The sequence below is a fragment of the Hypanus sabinus genome, chromosome 12 (assembly GCF_030144855.1).
Source record: "Hypanus sabinus isolate sHypSab1 chromosome 12, sHypSab1.hap1, whole genome shotgun sequence".
Classification (NCBI taxonomy): domain Eukaryota; kingdom Metazoa; phylum Chordata; class Chondrichthyes; order Myliobatiformes; family Dasyatidae; genus Hypanus; species Hypanus sabinus.
The window spans coordinates 10,941,222-10,960,794 of NC_082717.1; the positions used below are offsets into that span (position 1 = coordinate 10,941,222).

General features: G+C 46.4%; 1 protein-coding gene across 1 annotated transcript in view; it reads left to right on the forward strand.

The window, feature by feature from the left end:
- Positions 1–18,968, forward strand: part of si:ch211-202p1.5 (uncharacterized protein LOC103909337 homolog) — an 87,438-nt gene extending 68,470 nt beyond the window's left edge. Inside the window, exons 3-4 of the mRNA XM_059985297.1 lie at positions 8,676–8,804; positions 18,845–18,968. Of these exons, the coding sequence (XP_059841280.1) occupies positions 8,676–8,804; positions 18,845–18,956 (241 nt within the window). The 3' untranslated portion in view covers positions 18,957–18,968. The remainder of the gene's footprint in view (positions 1–8,675; positions 8,805–18,844) is intronic.
- Positions 18,969–19,573: the final 605 nt, after the last annotated feature.

Here is a 19,573-nt window from a genome sequence, read left to right on the forward strand (position 1 = left end):
TGATGGAGGTGGGAACAGGAACAATATTTAAGAGGCAACTAGACAGGCCTCTGGAATGAACAGGACATCGGCAGATAGGAGGACAGAAGTTGAGAGGTCAGGGTACAGCTGTACAGGGTGTGGGTAAGGTCACACTTGGAGTATTCCATTCACCTTTGGTCTGCTGGAACAGCAAGGATGTTATGAAACTGGAAAGAGCGTAGCAGAGACTTAAATTGCCAGTTCTTGAGGGTCTGCGTTTTAGGGAGAGATTGGGGACACTAGGACTTTATTCCTTAGAGCGTAGGAGACTGAAGGATAATTGTGTGTGTGTGTGTGTGTGTGTGTGTGTGTGTGTGTGTGTGTGTGTGTGTGTGTGTGTGTGTGTGTGTGTGCACGTGCGTATTTTTTCCCTCACCCCTTATAGGTGGTGTGTATGTGTATTTTCCCCTCAATCTCAGGTCCCCAACCAGAGGCCTGTGAGCTTAGCTGTTAGGCACAGTATTCTTGCTGTTTTAGTAGTCCACTCTTCTGGACCGAGATTTCAGGTGTTGTTCCTGGGATTTGTTGGAGCCACTCTCCCAGTCTAGGTGTCACAGCTCCAAGTGCTCCTGTCCCCACTGGGATTACTCTGGCTTTAACATTCCACATCCTTTCTATCTGCTTTTTCAAGCCCTGGTATTTCTCCAGCTTCTCATATTCTTTCTTCCTAATGCTACTGTCACATCTATTACTGTTGCTTTCTTCTGTTCCTGGTCCAGTATTACAATGTGTGGCTGGTCGGCCAGTACCTGCATATCAGTCTGTATTTGGAAGTCCCACTGGACCTTAGCTCTGTCATTCTCCACTGCCTTCTCTGGTGTTTCCCATTTGGACTGGGGAGTGTCCGATCCATACTCTGTGCAGGTGTTCCTGTACAATTCCTGCAACTTGGTTGCGCTGTCCCTGCCTGCACCTTGCACCCTGTTACTATGTGCTGCATGATTTCTGCATCGTGGGTCTTGTCTGGTGCGACAGATTCTATTACTCTTGTGCTCAGTGCCTGTCTTGTGCAGTCATGAGCAGCGCCTCTGTGCCATCCCTCAGCCCTGCCGTTTCCAGCCACAAACCAGACATACAGGACAGCTACGGATACCTGGGGATCCTGTAGGTGCATGGAAGCCACAATGGGGACATAAGGAAGGCTGCAACAACCCAAGTACCTCCAAAGAATGAGATCCTAAAAAGCCATCTGAATGGGAAGAACAATATCAGAGCCATCAACACATTCACCTTACCAGTAAACAGATACCCAGCTGCAATAGTGTGCTGGCCGTTGATATCAAGACCTGGAAACTTCTAACCGAAAGTCCAATGTTGAACGACTGTACACCCACTGGAATAAAAGAGACTTGGAAGTGTCAAGGTCACAGTCCTGGAAGAAATGCGAAACATCCCTGAGTATGTCTGAAGGTGGCCCCTAAGGACGACCTGCTAGGAGAAACCTCAGACAGCAGGCAGGGGACATGGAAATGGAAGTGGGTGAAGCAGAGTCAGAGGACCAGAGGCCACGGCAGACAAGCCACTGCACGGGATTTCCCATCACCAGATATCAGAGGTGGCTGACATAAGAAAGTCGTACCAATGGATGGAAATCACTCGGCTCAGGGACAGCACAGAGGCTCTGCTCATGGCTGCACAAGAAGATATATTCATATACATATGATATATACATGAAGATATATACATTGGTGCCTATAAATAGTGTTCACCCCCTCCCCCACCGCCTTGGAAGTTTTCATGTTTCGTTGGCTTACAACATTGAATCACAATGGATTTAGTTTGAACTTTTTGACTCTGAACAGAAAAGATCCTTTCGTGTCCAAGTGAACATAAATTCCCACAAATTGTTCTAAATGTATTGCAATTATTATACACAAAATAATTCATTGCATTAATATTCACCCCTTTCAAGTCAGTATTTAGTAGATGCACCTTTGGCAGCAATTACAGCCTTGAGTCTGTGTGGATAGGCTTCTGTCAACTTTGCACATCTGGACACTGCAAATTTTTCCTCATTCTGCTTTACAAAACTGCTAAAGCTCTGTCAGGTTGTATGGGGATAATGAGTGAACAGCCCTTTTCATGTCCAGCCAAGAATCCCAATTAGATTGAGCTCTGGACTCTGACTAGGACATTAACTTTGTTGTTTTTAAGCCATTCCTCTGTAGCTTTGGCTTTATGCTTGGAGTCAATGTCTTGCTGGAAAACAAATCCTCTCCCAAGTTCCAAGTCTCTTGATGATTGCATCAGGTTTTCCTCCAGGATTTCATTTTACCCTCTACCTTCACAAGCCTTCCAGGGCCTGCTGCAATGAAGCATCCCCACAGTGTGATGCAGCCATACCATGCTTCATGGTAGGGATGGTGTGTTTTTGATGACGTGCAGTGTTTAGGTAACGCCAAACATACTGTTTAGTCTGATGGACAAAAAGCTCAATTTTGATTTCATCAGATGACAGAGAATGGGCCACTCAAGGCAGATTTACAGCTGTGTCATATTATTTCTATTTCTTGATGATTGACTTAACTGTTCTCCAAGGGATATTCAGTGACTTGGAAATGTATTTGTATCCATCTCCTGACTTGTGCTTTTCAATAATCTTTTCACAGAGTTGCTTGGAGTGTTCTTTTGTCTTCATGGTGTCGTTTTTGCCAGGATATTGACTCACCAGCAGTTGACCTTCCAGTTACTGGTGTATTTTTACTACAGTCAATTGAAACACCTTGACTACACATGGTGATCTCCATTTAACTAATTATATGACTTCTAAAACCATCTAGCTACACCAGTGACGATTTGGTGTGTCATATTAAAACAGGCAAATAACTATGCAATCAATTATTTTTTGTTTTATATTTGCAATTAATTTAGATCACTTCTGGGGTGGGGGGGGGTGAATACTTTTTATAGGCCCTGTGTATACAGTACTGTGCAAAAGTGTTAGGCACATCTATATACATAGGCCATGAAATTTGTTTTTTTTTTCCTGGGGGGCAGCAGTACAGTGCAATACATAAAATTACTACAATACTGTGCAAAAATCTTGCGCACCCTAGTAGCAGTACACTGTACTGCAGCCCCCCACCCCAGAAAAAAAAAACAAATTTCATGGCCTATGTGAGTGAAGGTAAACCTGATTCTGATATGGGTCTCTATTGTGGACTGAGAGTGGGAAGGGGGCAGGGAGAGGGGAATCATGGTTAGAAAAGGGGAATGGAGAGGGGAGGGAGCAGGAAACACCAGAGACATTCTGTACTGATCAATAAACCAGTTGTTTAGAATCAAGTTACCTTGCCTGTTGTCTCAGGGCTGGGGGAGTCTGCCCCTGTACTCTTTCTCTGCCACCTGCCCCACACTCCTTCCACAGTGCTGCACCCTCACCATTCTCAACATCCGGATTTTGGATTTACAAACCTGCCTTCTGCTCCATGTTCACAAATGCGTTACTGTGCAGAAGCCTTAGGCACCTTAGCTATATATATGTGTGTGAGACTTTTGCACAGTACTCTGTGTGTGCGTGTGTGTGTGTGCACCTCACCACCATTCAGGGCCCCAGGCAGTCCTTCCAGATGAGGCGACACTTCACCTGTGAGTTGGCTGGTATGGTATACTGCGTCCGGTGCTCCCGGTCTGGCCTTTTATATATTGGTGAGACCCGACGCAGACTGGGAGACCTTCGCTGAACACCTATGTTCGGTCTGCCAGAAAAAGCAGGATTTCTCATAGGCCACATATTTTAATTCCACGTCCCATTCCCATTCTGATATGTCTATCCATGGCCTCCTCTGTTGTCAAAATGAATCCAAACTCAGGTTGGAGCAATAACACCTTATATACCGGCTGGGTAGCCTCCAACCTGATGGCATGAACATTGACTTATTTAACTTCCGTTAATGCCCCTCCTCCCCTTCTTACCCCATCCCTGACATATTTAGTTGTTTGCCTGTTCTCCATCTCCCTCTGGTGTCCCCCCCTTTCTTTCTCCCGAGGCCTCCTGTCCCATGATCCTTTCCCTTCTCCAGCTCTGTATCACTTTCGCCAATCACCTTTCCAGCTCTTAGCTTCATCCCACTCCCTCCGGTCTTCTCCTATCATTTCGCATTTCCCCCTCCCCCCACTACTTTCGAATCTCTTACTATCTTTCCTTTCGGTTAGTCCTGACGAAGGGTCTCGGCCTGAAATGTCAACAGCGCTTCTCCCTATCGATGCTGCCTGGCCTGCTGTGTTCCCTCAGCAATTTTGTGTGTGTGTTGGTCTGGGTTTACAGTATCTGCAGATTTCCTCGTGTTTAAAGACAGTTGGACAGGTGTATGGATTGGAAGTATTTATCATCTTCCAGCTTCTTACCTCATCTTCCCTCACCCACCCACCTACCTTCCCCCTCATCTGACTTCACCTATCACCTTCCAGCTTGTACTCTTTCCACTTCCCCCAACTACTTATTCTGGCTTCTGTCCCCCTTCTTTTCCAGTCCTGATGCAGGGACTCGGCCTGAAACTTTGACTGTTTACTCCTCCCTATAGATGCTGCCTGACCTACTGAGTTCCCTCAGCAATTTTGTGTGTGTGTTGGTCTGGGTTTACAGTATCTGCAGAACCTCGTGCGTTGGTGCCTTGCTGTACCCCCGTTCTGGAAATGCTCATAATATTATGGGCAAAACACTAGCAATAGGGATTAGCTTAGAATGAGCAGATTGGTGGCGTGAGCAGATGGGGCAAATGGTTGTTTCTGTTACTTGTAACTCCAAGGACTTACTACAGGGGCATGATTGAGAGCTCCCTGACTGGCTGCATCACTGCCTGGTACGGGAACTGTACTTCCCTCAATCGCAGGACTCTTCAGAGAGTGCTGCGGACAGCTCAGCACATCTTCGCTGTATCGAGGACATTTACAAAGACAGGTGTGCAAAATGGGCCCGAAGGATCATTGGGGATCCGAGTCACCCCAACCACCAACTGTTCCAGCTGCCACCATCCGGGAAATGGTACCACAGCATAAAAGCCAGAGCCAGCAGGCTCCAGGACAGCTTCTTCCACCAGGCCATCAGACTGATTCATTCATGCCGACACTGGGGTATTTTTATATTATATTGATTGTACTGTTGTTCATACTATTTAGTATAAATTACGGTAATTGGACATTACACATTTAGATGGAGACTGTACTTCCTCAGAGTACATTCCTCATTCAATGTTTGTAGTGAGATGCTGAAGATGTTCTATCGGTCAGTTGTGGAGAGTGCCCTCTTCTTTGTGGTGGCGTGCTGGGGAGGCAGCATTAAGAAGAGGGACGCCTCACGTCTTAAAAAGCTGGTAAGGAAGGGGGGCTCTGTCGTGGGCACAGAACTGGAGAGTATGACATCGGTGGCAGAGCAGAGGGCGCTGAGTAGGCTAAGGTCAATCATGGAGGGCCCTGGGCGTCCTCTGCACAGCACCATCCAGGGACGGAGGGGCAGCTTCAGTGGCAGGTTGCTGTCAATGCAATGCTCCTCAGACAGGATGAAGAGATCATTACTCCCCAACGCCATTCAGCTCTACAATTCAACCACCAGGGGCAAGACATGTTAAGTGCTGGGGTTAGGACTGAGCTTAAGTTACCACTCAATGCACTTTAGTAAATTATTTAAGAACTTTTTAAAAGCTATTTATTGGTGCTTTTTGAGAGGGTGATTTTAGATGCGTGTCATATTTGTACTGAGTTAGATACTGTATGTAATTAGTTTTGCTACGGTGAGTGTATGGGACACTGGAAAAATGTTGAATTTCCCCTTGGGGATGAATAAAGTATCTATATATCTATCTATCTAAAGATTTTTACTCCTCATGTACAGTATATGAAGGATGGAAGTAATAAAGTCAATTAAATGCAATGACTCTGTAGGTGAAAGAGCGACCACTCTATCAATCCCGTTCAGGCTTTATTTCACTAAGATCGTAGATTATTCCTTCCTGCCTCAAAGACAGACAAAACTGATGAAATTTAGCACATCGCATGACTAATGATATCATAGGAACAATGCACTGCTCTCTTAGTGTTGACAGATATAATCAGGACGTGCAAAGGTTCAAAACTCTCCCGAAGGGCTGCACTCAGAAATCTGTGTATTCAGCTGGTGAATCTTTGAGCGAGGCACTTTTGAGTTATCACTGTTGAGATGTTGATTTAAAGCAGAGAAGAGACCCGATATCCTTGAAGAAACAAAAAAAGAGGGATTGAACCTTAATGGCAGTCACGACGTGACCTGTGTCACTGAAGATTTATGGCTTCTTCATCACTCCTTAATTGCAGGAGATGGGAAAAGGTATTTCACTAACATCCTGAGATGTTGTTTTGAATCCAAGCTGTGGTCTCTGTTAAAGTGATGACTGAGAAATACACTCAGAGGCCGTTTTATTAGGTACACCTGCTCATTAATGTAATTATCTAATTAACCTATCATGTGGCAGCAACTCAATACATGTAGACAAGGTCAAGAGGTTCTGTTGCTATTCAGATAGAATGGAGAAGAAATGTGGCCTTAGTGAGTTTGACTGGAATGATTGTTGGTGCCAGACAGGGTGGTTTGAGTATTTCAAAAAGTGCTGATCTCCTGGGATTTTCACACACAACAGTCTCTTGAATTTACAAAGAATGGCGCAAAAACAAAAAAAAACATCCCGTGTGCGCAGTTCTGTGGGAAAAAATGTTTTGTTAATGAGAAGCGTCAGAGGAGAATGACCAGACTGGTTCAAACTGACAGGAAGGTGGCAGTAACTCAAATAACCATCTGTTACAACAGAGATAGTGTTTCCATATTATGCCATGACGCAATCAGTGAGTATGCTCTCCACCATCGTACTCTACTGCAGTGCTCTATGTTCAATGCTCTATTTGAACAGGTGCTTTCTTGGGCCCTTAGTTCCCAGTGGAGCATAGGCTCCCATTTCCATTACCCTCTGGAGTCAATATATGCTTGGGATTCATCAGTGCTTCCAAAATCCATGACATCCACTGTACAGGGAATTGGCTTATACAGCATCACATGAGCCTTGTTGGCTGGCCCTACCCATTTCCACCTTTCACGACAGGGACACGGGGTTGGACTTTGAGAGGCTACTTGGGCAGGTTGATGGATGGGAATGGTTTGCAGGGGTCCTTAACAGAATTCGCAGATCCTGTGTTAATGGAAGGCATCCATGGCATAAAAAAGGTTGGGAACCCCTGGTTTAGAAGGATATGGGTGAAAGGAAGTCAAATGGAACTAGCTTGGTGGGAATCTTGGTGAGTAAGGACTAGATGGACCAAAGGGCCTGTTTCTGCATTGCGTAAATCACTTCATGAGTTAAAGCATTAACTATTCCTCTCATCGCAGTTGCTGACAGACCTGCTGAAAATTTCTAGAACTTGGTACAGTTAGTTCACTATTATTGATACTAGCTGTTAATTTCTGGTACAATTAATAAACATAAATGCCACAGCTGTTAATAATGCAAGTGAAATTTATAAATCTGGATCTGGGTCTCAGCATGCTTATCCAATAATTGAATGTTTATGTGATTCTTGTATTCCATCAGAGAGTGGTGTGTTCATGACTAATTGACAAGCAGTGTGCAATTAGGAACATTGCCAGGCATGAATCTTACTCTTCGGGATACTGAAACACAGGAGATTCTGCAGATACTGGAAACCCAGAGCAACACACACAAAATGCTGGAAGAACTCAAGAGGTCAGGTAGTATCTATAGACAGGCATAAACAGTTAACGTTTTTGGCTGAGGCCTTCACTGGGACTTGAAAGGGAGTAGAAGCCAAAATAAGAGAGCGAGGGGAAGGGGAAGGAGTAAATGCTGGCAGGTGATAGGTGAAGCCAGGCGTAATCAGTCGAGGGGGAGAGTGGGTGGGTGAGGGACAGGGGATGAAGTAAGAAATAGGGAGGTGATAAGTGGGAGTGACCCAGAGGTCAGCAAAGTTCGGAGGGCAAAGCTGAAGGTCAAAGTCCAAAGTGTGATGAGTCTGGAAGTAGAAGGCCGAAGGTGGAAGACTAAAGTCGGCAAGTTGGAAGGTAGAGGTTCAAAGGTAGTCCAGGGCTAAGGACTGGAAACCCTCACTGATCCATCCACTTCCCCTCACCTGGTTTCACCTATCACCTTCCAGCTCTTTACCCATCTTATTCCCTTCCTTTCCAGTCCTGATGAAGAGTCTCAGCCCAAATTGTCAACTGTTTGTTCCCTCTCCAGAGTTGCTGCCTGACCTGCTGAGTGTGGTGAACTACGTGTGCCTGTCTGGACACGCCCCTTGCTGACTGCTCCTGTGGCTCCTCCCACAGGCCCCTGTATAAAGGCGATCTGAGGCCTATGCTCGGCCTCAGTCTCCAGGACGTAGTATGATGGTCACTCACTGCTGGTTCCTTCTTCCAGTCAATAAAAGCCGATATCTCGCCTTACGTCTCAGAGTGAGTTATTGATGGTGCATCACTGAGTTCCTCCAGCAATTTATGTGTTGGTTGGGAAAAGAAGTCGGCCAAGATTGAATAGTAGACCACCTCAATGGGCCAAATGGCCTGATTCTACTCCTGTATGTTACAGTCTGATGGTAGTTCTCAACCTGAGAATACATGACAAAAATCTGCAGTCACCTGGGACAGTGAACTCTAACCACCATCTTCTTCTTTGCAGGCAGCTTGTTCCGTATGGTCTGGGGCACCCAGTGATGCGCCGAAAGCGGGAACTGAGGCGGTGTTTATGCGCTAAGAGCAGCGATGCCGAGTGCCAGAGTTACTGTCGGTTGGTGAGCAGAGAGCCACGGTACGGAGCAGGTTTCAGCCGGGAGTCTGTATCATGTTTATGGTCTTTGTAAATTATTTGATTACTGTTAAAAGTCATGCAGTGTAGGTCTGGACAGTGGGAAAAGCCCATCAGATCGAGGATAAGACATTGAACACTGAACATGGAACATTACAACACAGTGCTGGCCCTACGGTCCTCGAAGTTCTGCCCAGCTCAATCTAATCCTTCCCTCCAGCATAACCCTCAATCTTTCTATCATCCATATTCCTATCTAAGAGTCACTTGAATGTTCCTAATGTATCAGCGTCCACCACCACCTCTGGCAGCCCATTCCACACATCCACCATTTTCTGTGTGAAAATCTGACTTCTGACCTCCCCCTGTACTTTCCTCTACCTCCCCCTCTAAAATAGGTGTCCTCTGGTTTTGGCCTCTGCTGCCCTGGGAAAAAGGTGTTGGCAGTCCACTCTTCATGTTTGCCTTTCCTAAGCATATACACCTCTATCAAATCACCTCTCATCCTCATACACTCCAAAGAGAAAAGGCCCTTGTTTGCACAACCTATCCTCATAAGACAGGCTCTCTGGTCCAGGCAGCATCCTGGTAAAAGTCGTACGCATCCTCTCCAAAGCTTCCACATCCTTCTTATAATGAAGCAAGTGGTGTCTTTAAGGAGAGAAATACCAAGATGCATCACCTGCAGCAGAACTGACCAGTTGTAAATCAACATGAGTTTGATAAGTAACACTCCATCTTCTGCCTGGGCTCTTTTACAGTCTTCCAGAATCAATATTTAATTCTGCAAATTCAGATATTTCACTTCCTCTATTGTTATTGTCAATACTGTGTTAAAATTTGATTTACTAATTAAAGAACTAGTCATATTGAGAGTCAAATAAATGAAGTTTTCACAAAAATAGCATGATGGAGACATAGAGTCATAGAAAAACACAGTACAGAAACAGGCCCTTCAACCCATTTAGCTCATGCTGAACCATTTAAACTGCACACTCCCACCAACCCACACTAGGACTATATCCCTCCATATCCCTACCATCTATGTACTTATCCAAATTTCTCTTAGATGTTGAAATCGAGCTCACATACATCACTGGCATTGGCAGCTCGTTCCACGCTCTCACAATGCTCTGAGTGAAGACACTTCCCTCATGTTACCCTTAAACTACACACCTTTCACCCTTATCCCATGAGGTCTAGTTGTAGTCTCCCCAACCTCAGTGGAGAAAACCTGCTTGTATTTATCCTATCTATTACCCATCATAGTTTGTATACCTCCAGCAAATCTCCTCTCAGTCTTCTATGTTCCAAGGAATAAAGTCCTAACCTATTCAGTCTTTCCTTATAACTCAGGTCCCCCAGACCCAGCAACATTTTGGTAAATTTTTGCTGAACTCTTGCAACCTTATTTACATCTTTCCTATAGGTAGGTGACGAAAACTGCACACAATGTTCCAAATTAGGCCTCAGCAACGTCTTGTACAACTTCAACATAACATCCCACCTCCTGTACTCAGTACATTGATTTAAGAAGGCCAATGTGCCAAAAGCTTTCTTTCTGACCCTGTCTACCTGTGATGCCACTTTTAATGAATTGTGGACCTGATCCCTTTGTTCTACCGCACTCCTCAGTACCCAACAGTTCACTGTGTAAGATCTACCCTAGCTGGTCCGACTGAAATGCAACACCTCACACTTGTCTGCATTAAATTCCATCTGCCGTTGTGTGATGTGAATTGGTAAGCGGGTCTATTATTGTCACCTCAGCATCAGAATCAGGTTTATTATCACTGTGTGAAACCTGCTGCTTTGTGGCGGTGGTACAGCATGAAAAATTAAAATTACTGCGAATTTCAAAAGAAGTAAATGGGCCAAACAAATGAACGACGAGGTAGTGTTCATGCATTCATGGACCATCGAGAAACCTGATGACAATGGGAAGGACACTGTCCCTGAATGGTTGAGGGAGGGCTTCAGACTCCTATACCTCCTCCCTGACAGTAGGGTGTCAATAAGAGGACATGTCCTGTGCAACAAGATACACAGGAAGTGCAGTGCAGACAGACAATAAGGTGCGAGGGCCCATAACGAGGTTGATTGTGAGGTCAAGAATTCATCTTGCTTTTCTTGGAGAAGAGGACGTGGAGGGTGAATCTGATTCAAACAAACAATAACATATGATAAATATTTATTCAGTGGTCACTTTATTAGGTACACCTGTACATACATACTTTATTGTAAATATTTAAGATTTTTGCGTAGTTGAGAAATTAGGTTATGGGGAAAAGGCAAGCAGGTGGAGATAAGTCCATGGCTAGATCTGCCATGATCTTATTGAATGGCGGAGCAGTCTCAACGGGCCAGATGGTCTACTCCTGCTTCTGTTACAGTCTTATGTTCTAATCAGGCAATCGTATGGCAGCAACTCAATGCATAAAAGCATGCAGACGTGGTCAAGAGGTTCAGTTGCTGTTCAGACCAAACACCTGAGTATCTGAGAAACTGCTGAGCTCCTGGAATTTTCACACACACACAGTCTGTAGAGTTTACAGAAAGATTCAGTGAGGGGAAGATCTGTAGGTGAAAATGTTTTGTTAATGGAAGTTCAGAGGAGAATGGCCAGACTGGTTCAAGCTGACAAGGAGGCGACTGCTATTCAAGTAACCACGCGTTACAAGAGTTGTGTGTGGCAGAGTGTCTCTGAATGCACATCATGTCAAACACTGATGTGGATGGACTACAGCAGCAAAAACTACGGAGTACACCCAGTGGTCACTTTATCACATACAGGAGGCATCCAATAAAGTAGCTTCTGAGTGAATGTTCCTTATTGTAATCTCTTGATTATGTACTGCTGTTACAAAACATCAAATTTCACAACATATGTTAGTGATAATAAGCCTGATTCTGATTCCCAATGTTTGAAGGGAAGTAACTGTTCTCAATCAGTCAAGCTGAGTGCTACAGAACTACCATTCCACATCAGCAATTTACCAGACACATTTTTTTGCCATCTTTGGATAAGTGTACACATGAAAACAGTGTCAGTGTCAAGCCTGCATATTCAGTCTCCTCCCAGACTCCTTCCACCCAACAGGAGTCACCTGCCATTCATTTCCTAATCATCACCTACAGCCTATTTAAACCAAGCTCTCATTCACAGTCCTTGGTCACTATTGAACCAGCCAGTTTCTCCTAGCCTTCGGTCACCTTGTTGCCTGTGGTGTTTAGTAGCTGTTCTCTCTTGTTTCGTGGCCCATTGTGGCTTGTTGTTTTGAAGTTTATTAGTAAAGTTATCGATCACCACTAAGTTGTCTCTGCTGCTCTGCATTTGAGTCAAGCCTCTTCGACAGCTCCTGACAGGATGGGTGAACTGTCGATTGATCCAGCAGAGTTTGCTAGCCTAAAGGAAGATGTCCATCAACACAAGTACCAGGAAACCACTGACCACCTGCTAGTCGCTCTCTTCCAACTCTCTGTCATGATACAGCCACCCAGTTCCAGTCAGCCTCCTCCCTCTGAGCCCTGGATTCTGGTGGTTGAACACTACGGTGGAATCCCAGCAAAATTCCTGTCCTCGTGTGCCTTGCAGTTCAATTTCCCGTCATCCCTGTATCCTGCAGACCAAGCCAAGATTGCAATGCACATCTCCCTCTTGACTGGGCAAGCTCTGAACTGGGTCACCGCTAACCGGGCCAACAGAACCTCCATTTGTAATAACTACGGGGAATTCACCATTGAGATGCACCGGGTTTTACACAATCCAGAAATTGTAAGGGGGTAGTAAATCAGATACTTCATCTGATAACTCCATGGAATTCAGGCAGAGTGCAGCTGGATTGTGGAAGCACTGCTGGCCTGTTACCATCACAGCCTCTCAGAGCACTTGAAAGATGAGCTGTCTGCCCAAGAGGTGCCCACTAACCTTGAAATCCTCATAACTCAGGGCCTCTGAACTGATGCTTCCTGTGGAACTACCCCCCAGATCAACCACCAGAACCCCTGATCCATTCCCAGGCTTCACGCCCCTCATCATAAACACCTTCAGAACCCCAGCAGTTCGGGAGAGTGCCCTTAATTCCCAAGAGCATGAGCATCTGTGGAGAAATAACCTTGTGCCCTTACTGCCTCCAATCACCCACATAAGGGGCCTTCTATCTGATAAGCTCCCCGGTCCTTCATTCCAGTGCCATAGCCCAAGTCACTCTCTCTCTGACCTCCTCCACACCTTGATGGCTCTACACTCACAGGAGACTCTGGAGGGCTGTGTGCAGCAGGCAACTTTCTGGACCGGACTCTGTGTGTGCAGCTCAGACTCCCTACTGAGTCTATCGCTTCCCCTTCCACACCGTGGCCATTGACGGACATCCCTTGGATCTGGGATGATCAGAGCGTACACATGGCCAGAGTACATGAGTATCAGAGAGCGCTGCATGTCCATTCAGTCCCTCCTGATTGACTCACCCAACACTCAAGTCATCTTGGGCTACCCCCGACAACCCTCACATTGATGGTCAATCCGGTTCACTGCTGAGTTGGGAACCCATCTGCTGGAACATTTGCCTGCAGACTTAGCTGACTGTACCCCATAAATCTATAGAGCAGGAGGAAACCCTTGACCTCATCAAACTCCCACATGACTTTGTCATCGTCTTCAGTGAGAGGGAGACTAGCACCCTGCCACCTCACAGACAACACAACTGTGCAATCAACCTCCGCCTAGGCACCACCACTCCCTGAGGTTGCCTGTTCTCCCACTCCCCTCCTGAGTCACAGGCCATGAATGAGTACATCATCATGTTCATGCGGAGTCTTGTTCACCCATTCCAGTCTCCAGCCGATGCTGGAATCTCTTTTGTCGAAACGAGTGATGGGAGTCTTTGTCTCTGCATCAGCTAGATCACTGATCACTAAAATCACTAACTGTCCCCTTGATGGATAATACATTCGAAGCACTCTGGGAGGCTGAGATCTTTACCAAACTGGATCTAAGGAGCCCCTGCACCGTGATCCACATTCCCCAGGGGGATGAGTGGAAGATGCCATTCATAACACCCAGTGGCAAATACTTGGAGATACATTTCAGTCTTTCCAACCCTCCAGCCATTTTCCAGATCTTCATTGAGATTCTCCGAAACTTGCGACGCAGATCCGTGTTCATCTATCTTGTTGATGTTGTCGGCTTCTCAAGGGTCTCCCAAAGTCACATCTGTTCAGTACTTCAGCATCTCTTTGAAAGCCAGCTGTACTACAAGTTAAAAAAATGCCAATTCCACACCCCAGTCATTTCCTTCCTTGGTTACTTTGTTTCATCCCAAGGCATAACCAGTCACCCAGAGAGAGTGAGCACCATGGCTGAATGGCCCTGAATATGCTCCCTCAAACAGCTCCATCACTTCCTGAATTCCTCCAGCTTCTGTTCCCAACCGCCGTTCCATCAGGAACGGCAACAGAATTACTCCTCCTCTCATCTCCCTCACCAAATCACCTACCTCACAATAACAAAGAGAGAATCCACAGGTGCTGGAAAAGTTTTGGCTCAAAATGTCAACAATACTCTTTTCCATAGATACTGCCTGGCCTGCATTTTGTGTGTGTTACCTGGTCTGTTGTAGCAGATTATGCTTTTGAGCAGTACCACCATTCAAATTCTCTGCCTCTCAAAGCCCTCTGGACCTTTTGTGGTAGAGGCAGATGCATTTGATGTTTGCATTGAGGCAATGCTTTCCCAGCAAGGGCTGGGAGGAAAGACACACCCTTGCCACTTCTCCTTTATGCAAGTTGAACTCTATACAGTGCCATTATGGACTAGGAAGCAGGGAGCTACTCACCACTAAGTGGGCCTAGGAGAAATGGAGATATTAGCTGAGCCCTTTCTGATTTGGGTTATCAAAACTTCATATCTATTTAAAAGACCCAGCAATTCAACACAGATCAGGGTAACTGGTCCCTCTTCTTCAAGTAATTCATCTTCACCTTCCTCTTTCTTTGAGCAATTCACCTTCACCATCTCCTACTGACCCGGCTCCGAGAACACTAAGGTAGATGCCCTGTCATGACAGTTCAACCCAACAAAAATGGAGATCGCCCCACAGCCCATTATTCCATCTTCACAGATACTCGCCCCGATCGTCAAGGATTTTGAGGACCATATCTGCCAGGTCTACAGCATGTGCCTGCTCTGGCTGACACACCTGACAACTGTATGTGCTGGCAACCGTGCACACTGAGGAACTCCAGTGGGCCCGCTCCTCACCCCTCTATGGCCAACCAGGCACATGACAGACTCTGAGGAACTCCAGTGGGCCCACTCCTCACCCCTCTGTGGCCAACCAGGCACATGACAGACTCTGAGGAACTCCAGTGGGCCCACTCCTCACCCCTCTGTGGCCAACCAGGCACATGACAGGCTCTGGATTTGTCTACCAGTTCTGGGGGCTCACCTTGATCACAGGTGTATGTCAGTACATCACTGCCTGCTCTCAATGTGATCAAATTCCTCCAACTAGTCTGCCCTCAATGTGCTCAAGTCTAATTCCTCCAACCAGTGCAGCCCCTACTGATCCCCCGATGCGATGGTCCCAGATCGGCATGGATTTCGTCACGGGTTTGCCATGGTGAGGCTTCGGTGATCAGGAGTGTGGTGGGCTGGTTCTCCAAAGTGGCCCATTTCACTGCCCTCCCCAAACTTCCATCAGCCCCCGAGACAGCGGGCCTGGTTCTTCAATACATAGTTCACCTTCGCGGGCTCCCTCAGGACATTGTGTCAAACCGGGGCCCACAATTCATCTCCAGCTTCTGGTGAGTCTTTCTTTGCACCTCAGTGAGTCTGGCTGTCGTCCACAGACCAATGGTCAGTTACAGAGCCAATCAGCAAGTGGAGAAGTCTAACCCTTCCACATGGAAGAAGTATCTGCTCTGGGCTGAGCTGTGGCACAAGCTACACACCTCGGCCCCAGGTATGTCCCCATTCAAAGTGTTTCCTACCATCAATCTCCATTGTCAACCGCGGGGGATCCAACCGTGTAGGTCTCATTTGCCAGGGGTTTGGTACGCCGATGCCAGAATTTTTGAAAGAGGACATGGAGAGCTATCCTAGCTGCTAACCGCACCAACTGCCACCAGGTTTTTCAGCGCTCAGTCAGACTACTCCGGCCTGGGGACTACTGTCCACCTGAGGTCTGTCCATGTTCATCGAATCCTGCAAACTCTTTATTGGCCCCTTTAAGATTATGCGTCACATTAACCCAGTCACCCGTTGTCTTCAGCTGCCACCATCCCTTGGGATCACACCAACCTTCCATGTGCCCTGCCTTAAGCATGTTCATGGACTGTCAACCCTCCCGAGCCTGCACCTATGGAACCAAGGATGGTTCACTAACGGATGGATTCGCACCATTGTGGACGAGGTGTGCAGTACCTTACTGAATGGGGAGGGTATGACCTGCAGGAGAGGTCTTGGGTGCTGTGCAGTTGCACCTTGGATCCATTGCTCATCGAGGAGGTCATCCAGATAATCTTGGGTCATTGGGAACCAGCTGTGTGTTGGGGGAAAGGATCCTGTCAGGCCAGCACATGCAGACTCCGCCCAGCTAATAGGAGTCACCAACCACTCATTTCTAACTCATCGCCAGCATCCTATTTAAACCCAGCTCTCATCCGCAGTCCTTGTTCACTCATCAGACCAGCCAGGCTCAACCAGTTGCTGCTAGCCTTTATTTACTTTGTCGTCTCGTGGTGTCTAGCATCTGTTCTCTCTTGTTTGGTGGCCCCTCGTGGCTTCTTATTTTGCAGATTTTCTTAAAGTTATCACTGCTGTCAGCACCATTGTTCTACATTTGGGTCAAGCCTCCTCTACAGCTCCGGACATCCAAGCAGAAAAGGCCAAGGAGGCATAAGTGACTACTGTTCAGCATGGATGTGATAGACCAAAAGGTCTCTTTCTATGCTCTCCCTACTTCCTCCTACTCGATTAGTACATCACAGGAACAAACTGGCATTGCTATGTCAGTTTAATGAAGACGTGGAAGCTTCATCCCTTCCCACACAATATCCATATCCTTCCATTCCCTACACATTTATGTAGGGCATAGGTGTCAAACTCAAGGCCAGGCGGGCCATATCCGGCCCGCGAGATCATTTTAGATAGATCTATTATTTTAATTATTAATAGCCCGGCGATATGAAGCCTATGATTGTAAGTTAATACCAATCATAAAAATAATGCTTGCTCAGCAGTTTTCTTCATAAGAAACGGAATTTGTGAAGTGAAACACTTTGCAGTTATAGCAGAGACTGAGACACATGAGAACAGGTTGAAAAACACGGAGGCAATGAAAGCTGCGTTCGCACGTGCCCGACTGATCCGGCCCGCGTGAAGCTGCATTTTGCCCAATCCGGCCCGTGACCTAAAATGAGTTTGACACCCCTGATGTAGGGTATGCATTTGAGCTGAGAGGAGGCAATTTCAAAGGAAACATGAGGAGTGTTTTATTTAAACAGAGTGGTCAGTGCCTAGAGGCAGAAACATTAGAGATTCTTAAGAGGTGTTTCAATGGAGATGTGAATGTGAGGAAAAGGGAAGCATATGGACACTGTGTAAAGCAGAAGAGATTAGTTCATTTGATTACTAATTTAATTGGTTCGGCATACCATTGTGGGCCAAAGTGCCTGTTCTGTTCTGTGTGCCTATCAAACGCATCTTATAACCTCTGTCATGTCAGCCTGTACCACCACCCTGGCAGCACATTCCAAGCCCCCCAGCACCGTTCGTGTTTCTGTTACAAAAAAGCAAGTCACACATATCAGATATGAAAATGGGCTTGAGGGGGAAAATCAATCAGCTATGGTCAAATGGAGGAGCAGACTCAATGGGCCCAATAGAGCTAATGCTGCTCGTATGTCTTATGGTCCTACCTCCTTTTAACTTCCCCCTCTCACTTTAAAATCGTGCCGCCTGGTATTAGATATTCCAACCCTGGGGAAAAGATACCTATCTATATCTCGTGTAATTTTACATGTTTCTATCAGGTGTGCATTCATTCGTTATGATGAAGCCACATGGTATTTTACTTGGAGACGGGGATTCAGAAACTAGGCTTAAGGTGAGGAGTGAGAGATTTAAAAGAGACCTGAGACTCAGTGGATGTTGTGTATCTGAATGAGGGACAGGAATTGGTTCTCTATTGTCTTTTGTACTGAGATGCAGTGAAAAGCTTGTCTTGCATACGGATCACACAGATCAGATGATGACACAGTGCACTGAGGTAGAGCAGGCCAAATCAATGTCAGAATGTAGAATGAAGCGTGACAGCTGCAGAGAAAGTGCAGTGCAGGTAAAAAGTCAAGTGCAGAATCATAACAAGGAAAGTTGTGAGGTCAAGAGTCCATTTTCTCGTACTAAGGACCTACATAGTTGTCCTACAACAGTGGGGTAGAAGATGCCCTTTAGCTGGTGCTGTGAGCATCCAGATTTTTATATTGTAAGTTCAACCAGATAGGAGAGGGGAGGAGAGGGAATGACTGGGGCTGGTGCAGTCTTTGATTAAACCAGCTGCTTTACGGAAGGGCCACTTTCTGTGCTGTTTAGTCTATGATTCTGTTCTCCAGTGGTCTTGCATCACTATCTTATTCAAGTTTAAAACCAGGCTAGAAGTAGCAAGGGTTAACTGCCCAGGAGTGTCATCCCACTGAGATTTGTCTCTTGTTCCTGGATGAGAAAAGACAGATGCATTTTACCCGTAAGCCCTGGCGATTTGCCAATGCAGAAGATGCAGGTGGGCCTGCAGTAGACTATAAGATATAGGAACAGAATTAGGCCATTCAGACCATTGAATCTTGTCCACCATTCTGTCATGGCTGACTTATTATCCCTCTCAACCCCATTCTCCTGCCTTCTCCCCAGAACCATTGATGCCCTTACTAATCAAGAACCTATCAATCTCTGCTTTAAGTATACCCAATGTCTGTGTGTGACAATGAATTCCCCAATGGTCCGTGCTCTGCTTGCTAACTGAGATGCCTTCTGTTGTGCTTTGCAGACACGTCAGAGACACAAGAGTCAGAATGCTCTGGAAGCCGGTGGGAAAGCGGGCGCGGAAAGCGACGGGTGAAGCTGCCCTGCAAGGGGACTCGTGGGATGTGGAAGAATAAATGAAGAGCCTGTTGAAACTGGAATAGCACAGTTGATGGGGTGGTGGGGATGTGGGGTTGGGGGGGGGGGTTGTTGCAGAGTTGGGGGAAGAGATGGTGGGAGGGAGTGGGACAGCATGGTGGGGGCAGGGGCTGTTATCTTGTTCCAATGAGGCAGTATCTCCCAGGATATTGCGCCTCGGTCAGACATGTCTCTGGCACTATTGTTACCCCTCTCACCTCCCCTTACCCGAGCCCGAGATGTCTTTACAGATATGCAGCAGCACCCTATAACTGGCACTTTAACATAACCTAGATAGAACAATATGGCAACAATCCCAACATCCCCCAGAATAGACAAGGAACGGAAGGCCAACTCTTCCATCAAGCCCTCCCCACCTCTGCTGCAGCTTAGAATATTGCGAATGGACAGTTCTTATTCCCTCATCCAAATGCTCCCAAAGGCACAGGACATTTCTCCTCTCAGAGTACAGAAGGAGCCTGCGTTTCCTTAAACTTCAACACAATGCGCTCTCAATCTGTTCGTTCTGTGCCATGTCGTATGATGGGGATGTTCTTTCCATGACCATGATTATTCTTGGCAAATTTTTCTGCAGAAGTAGTTTGCCATTGCCCTC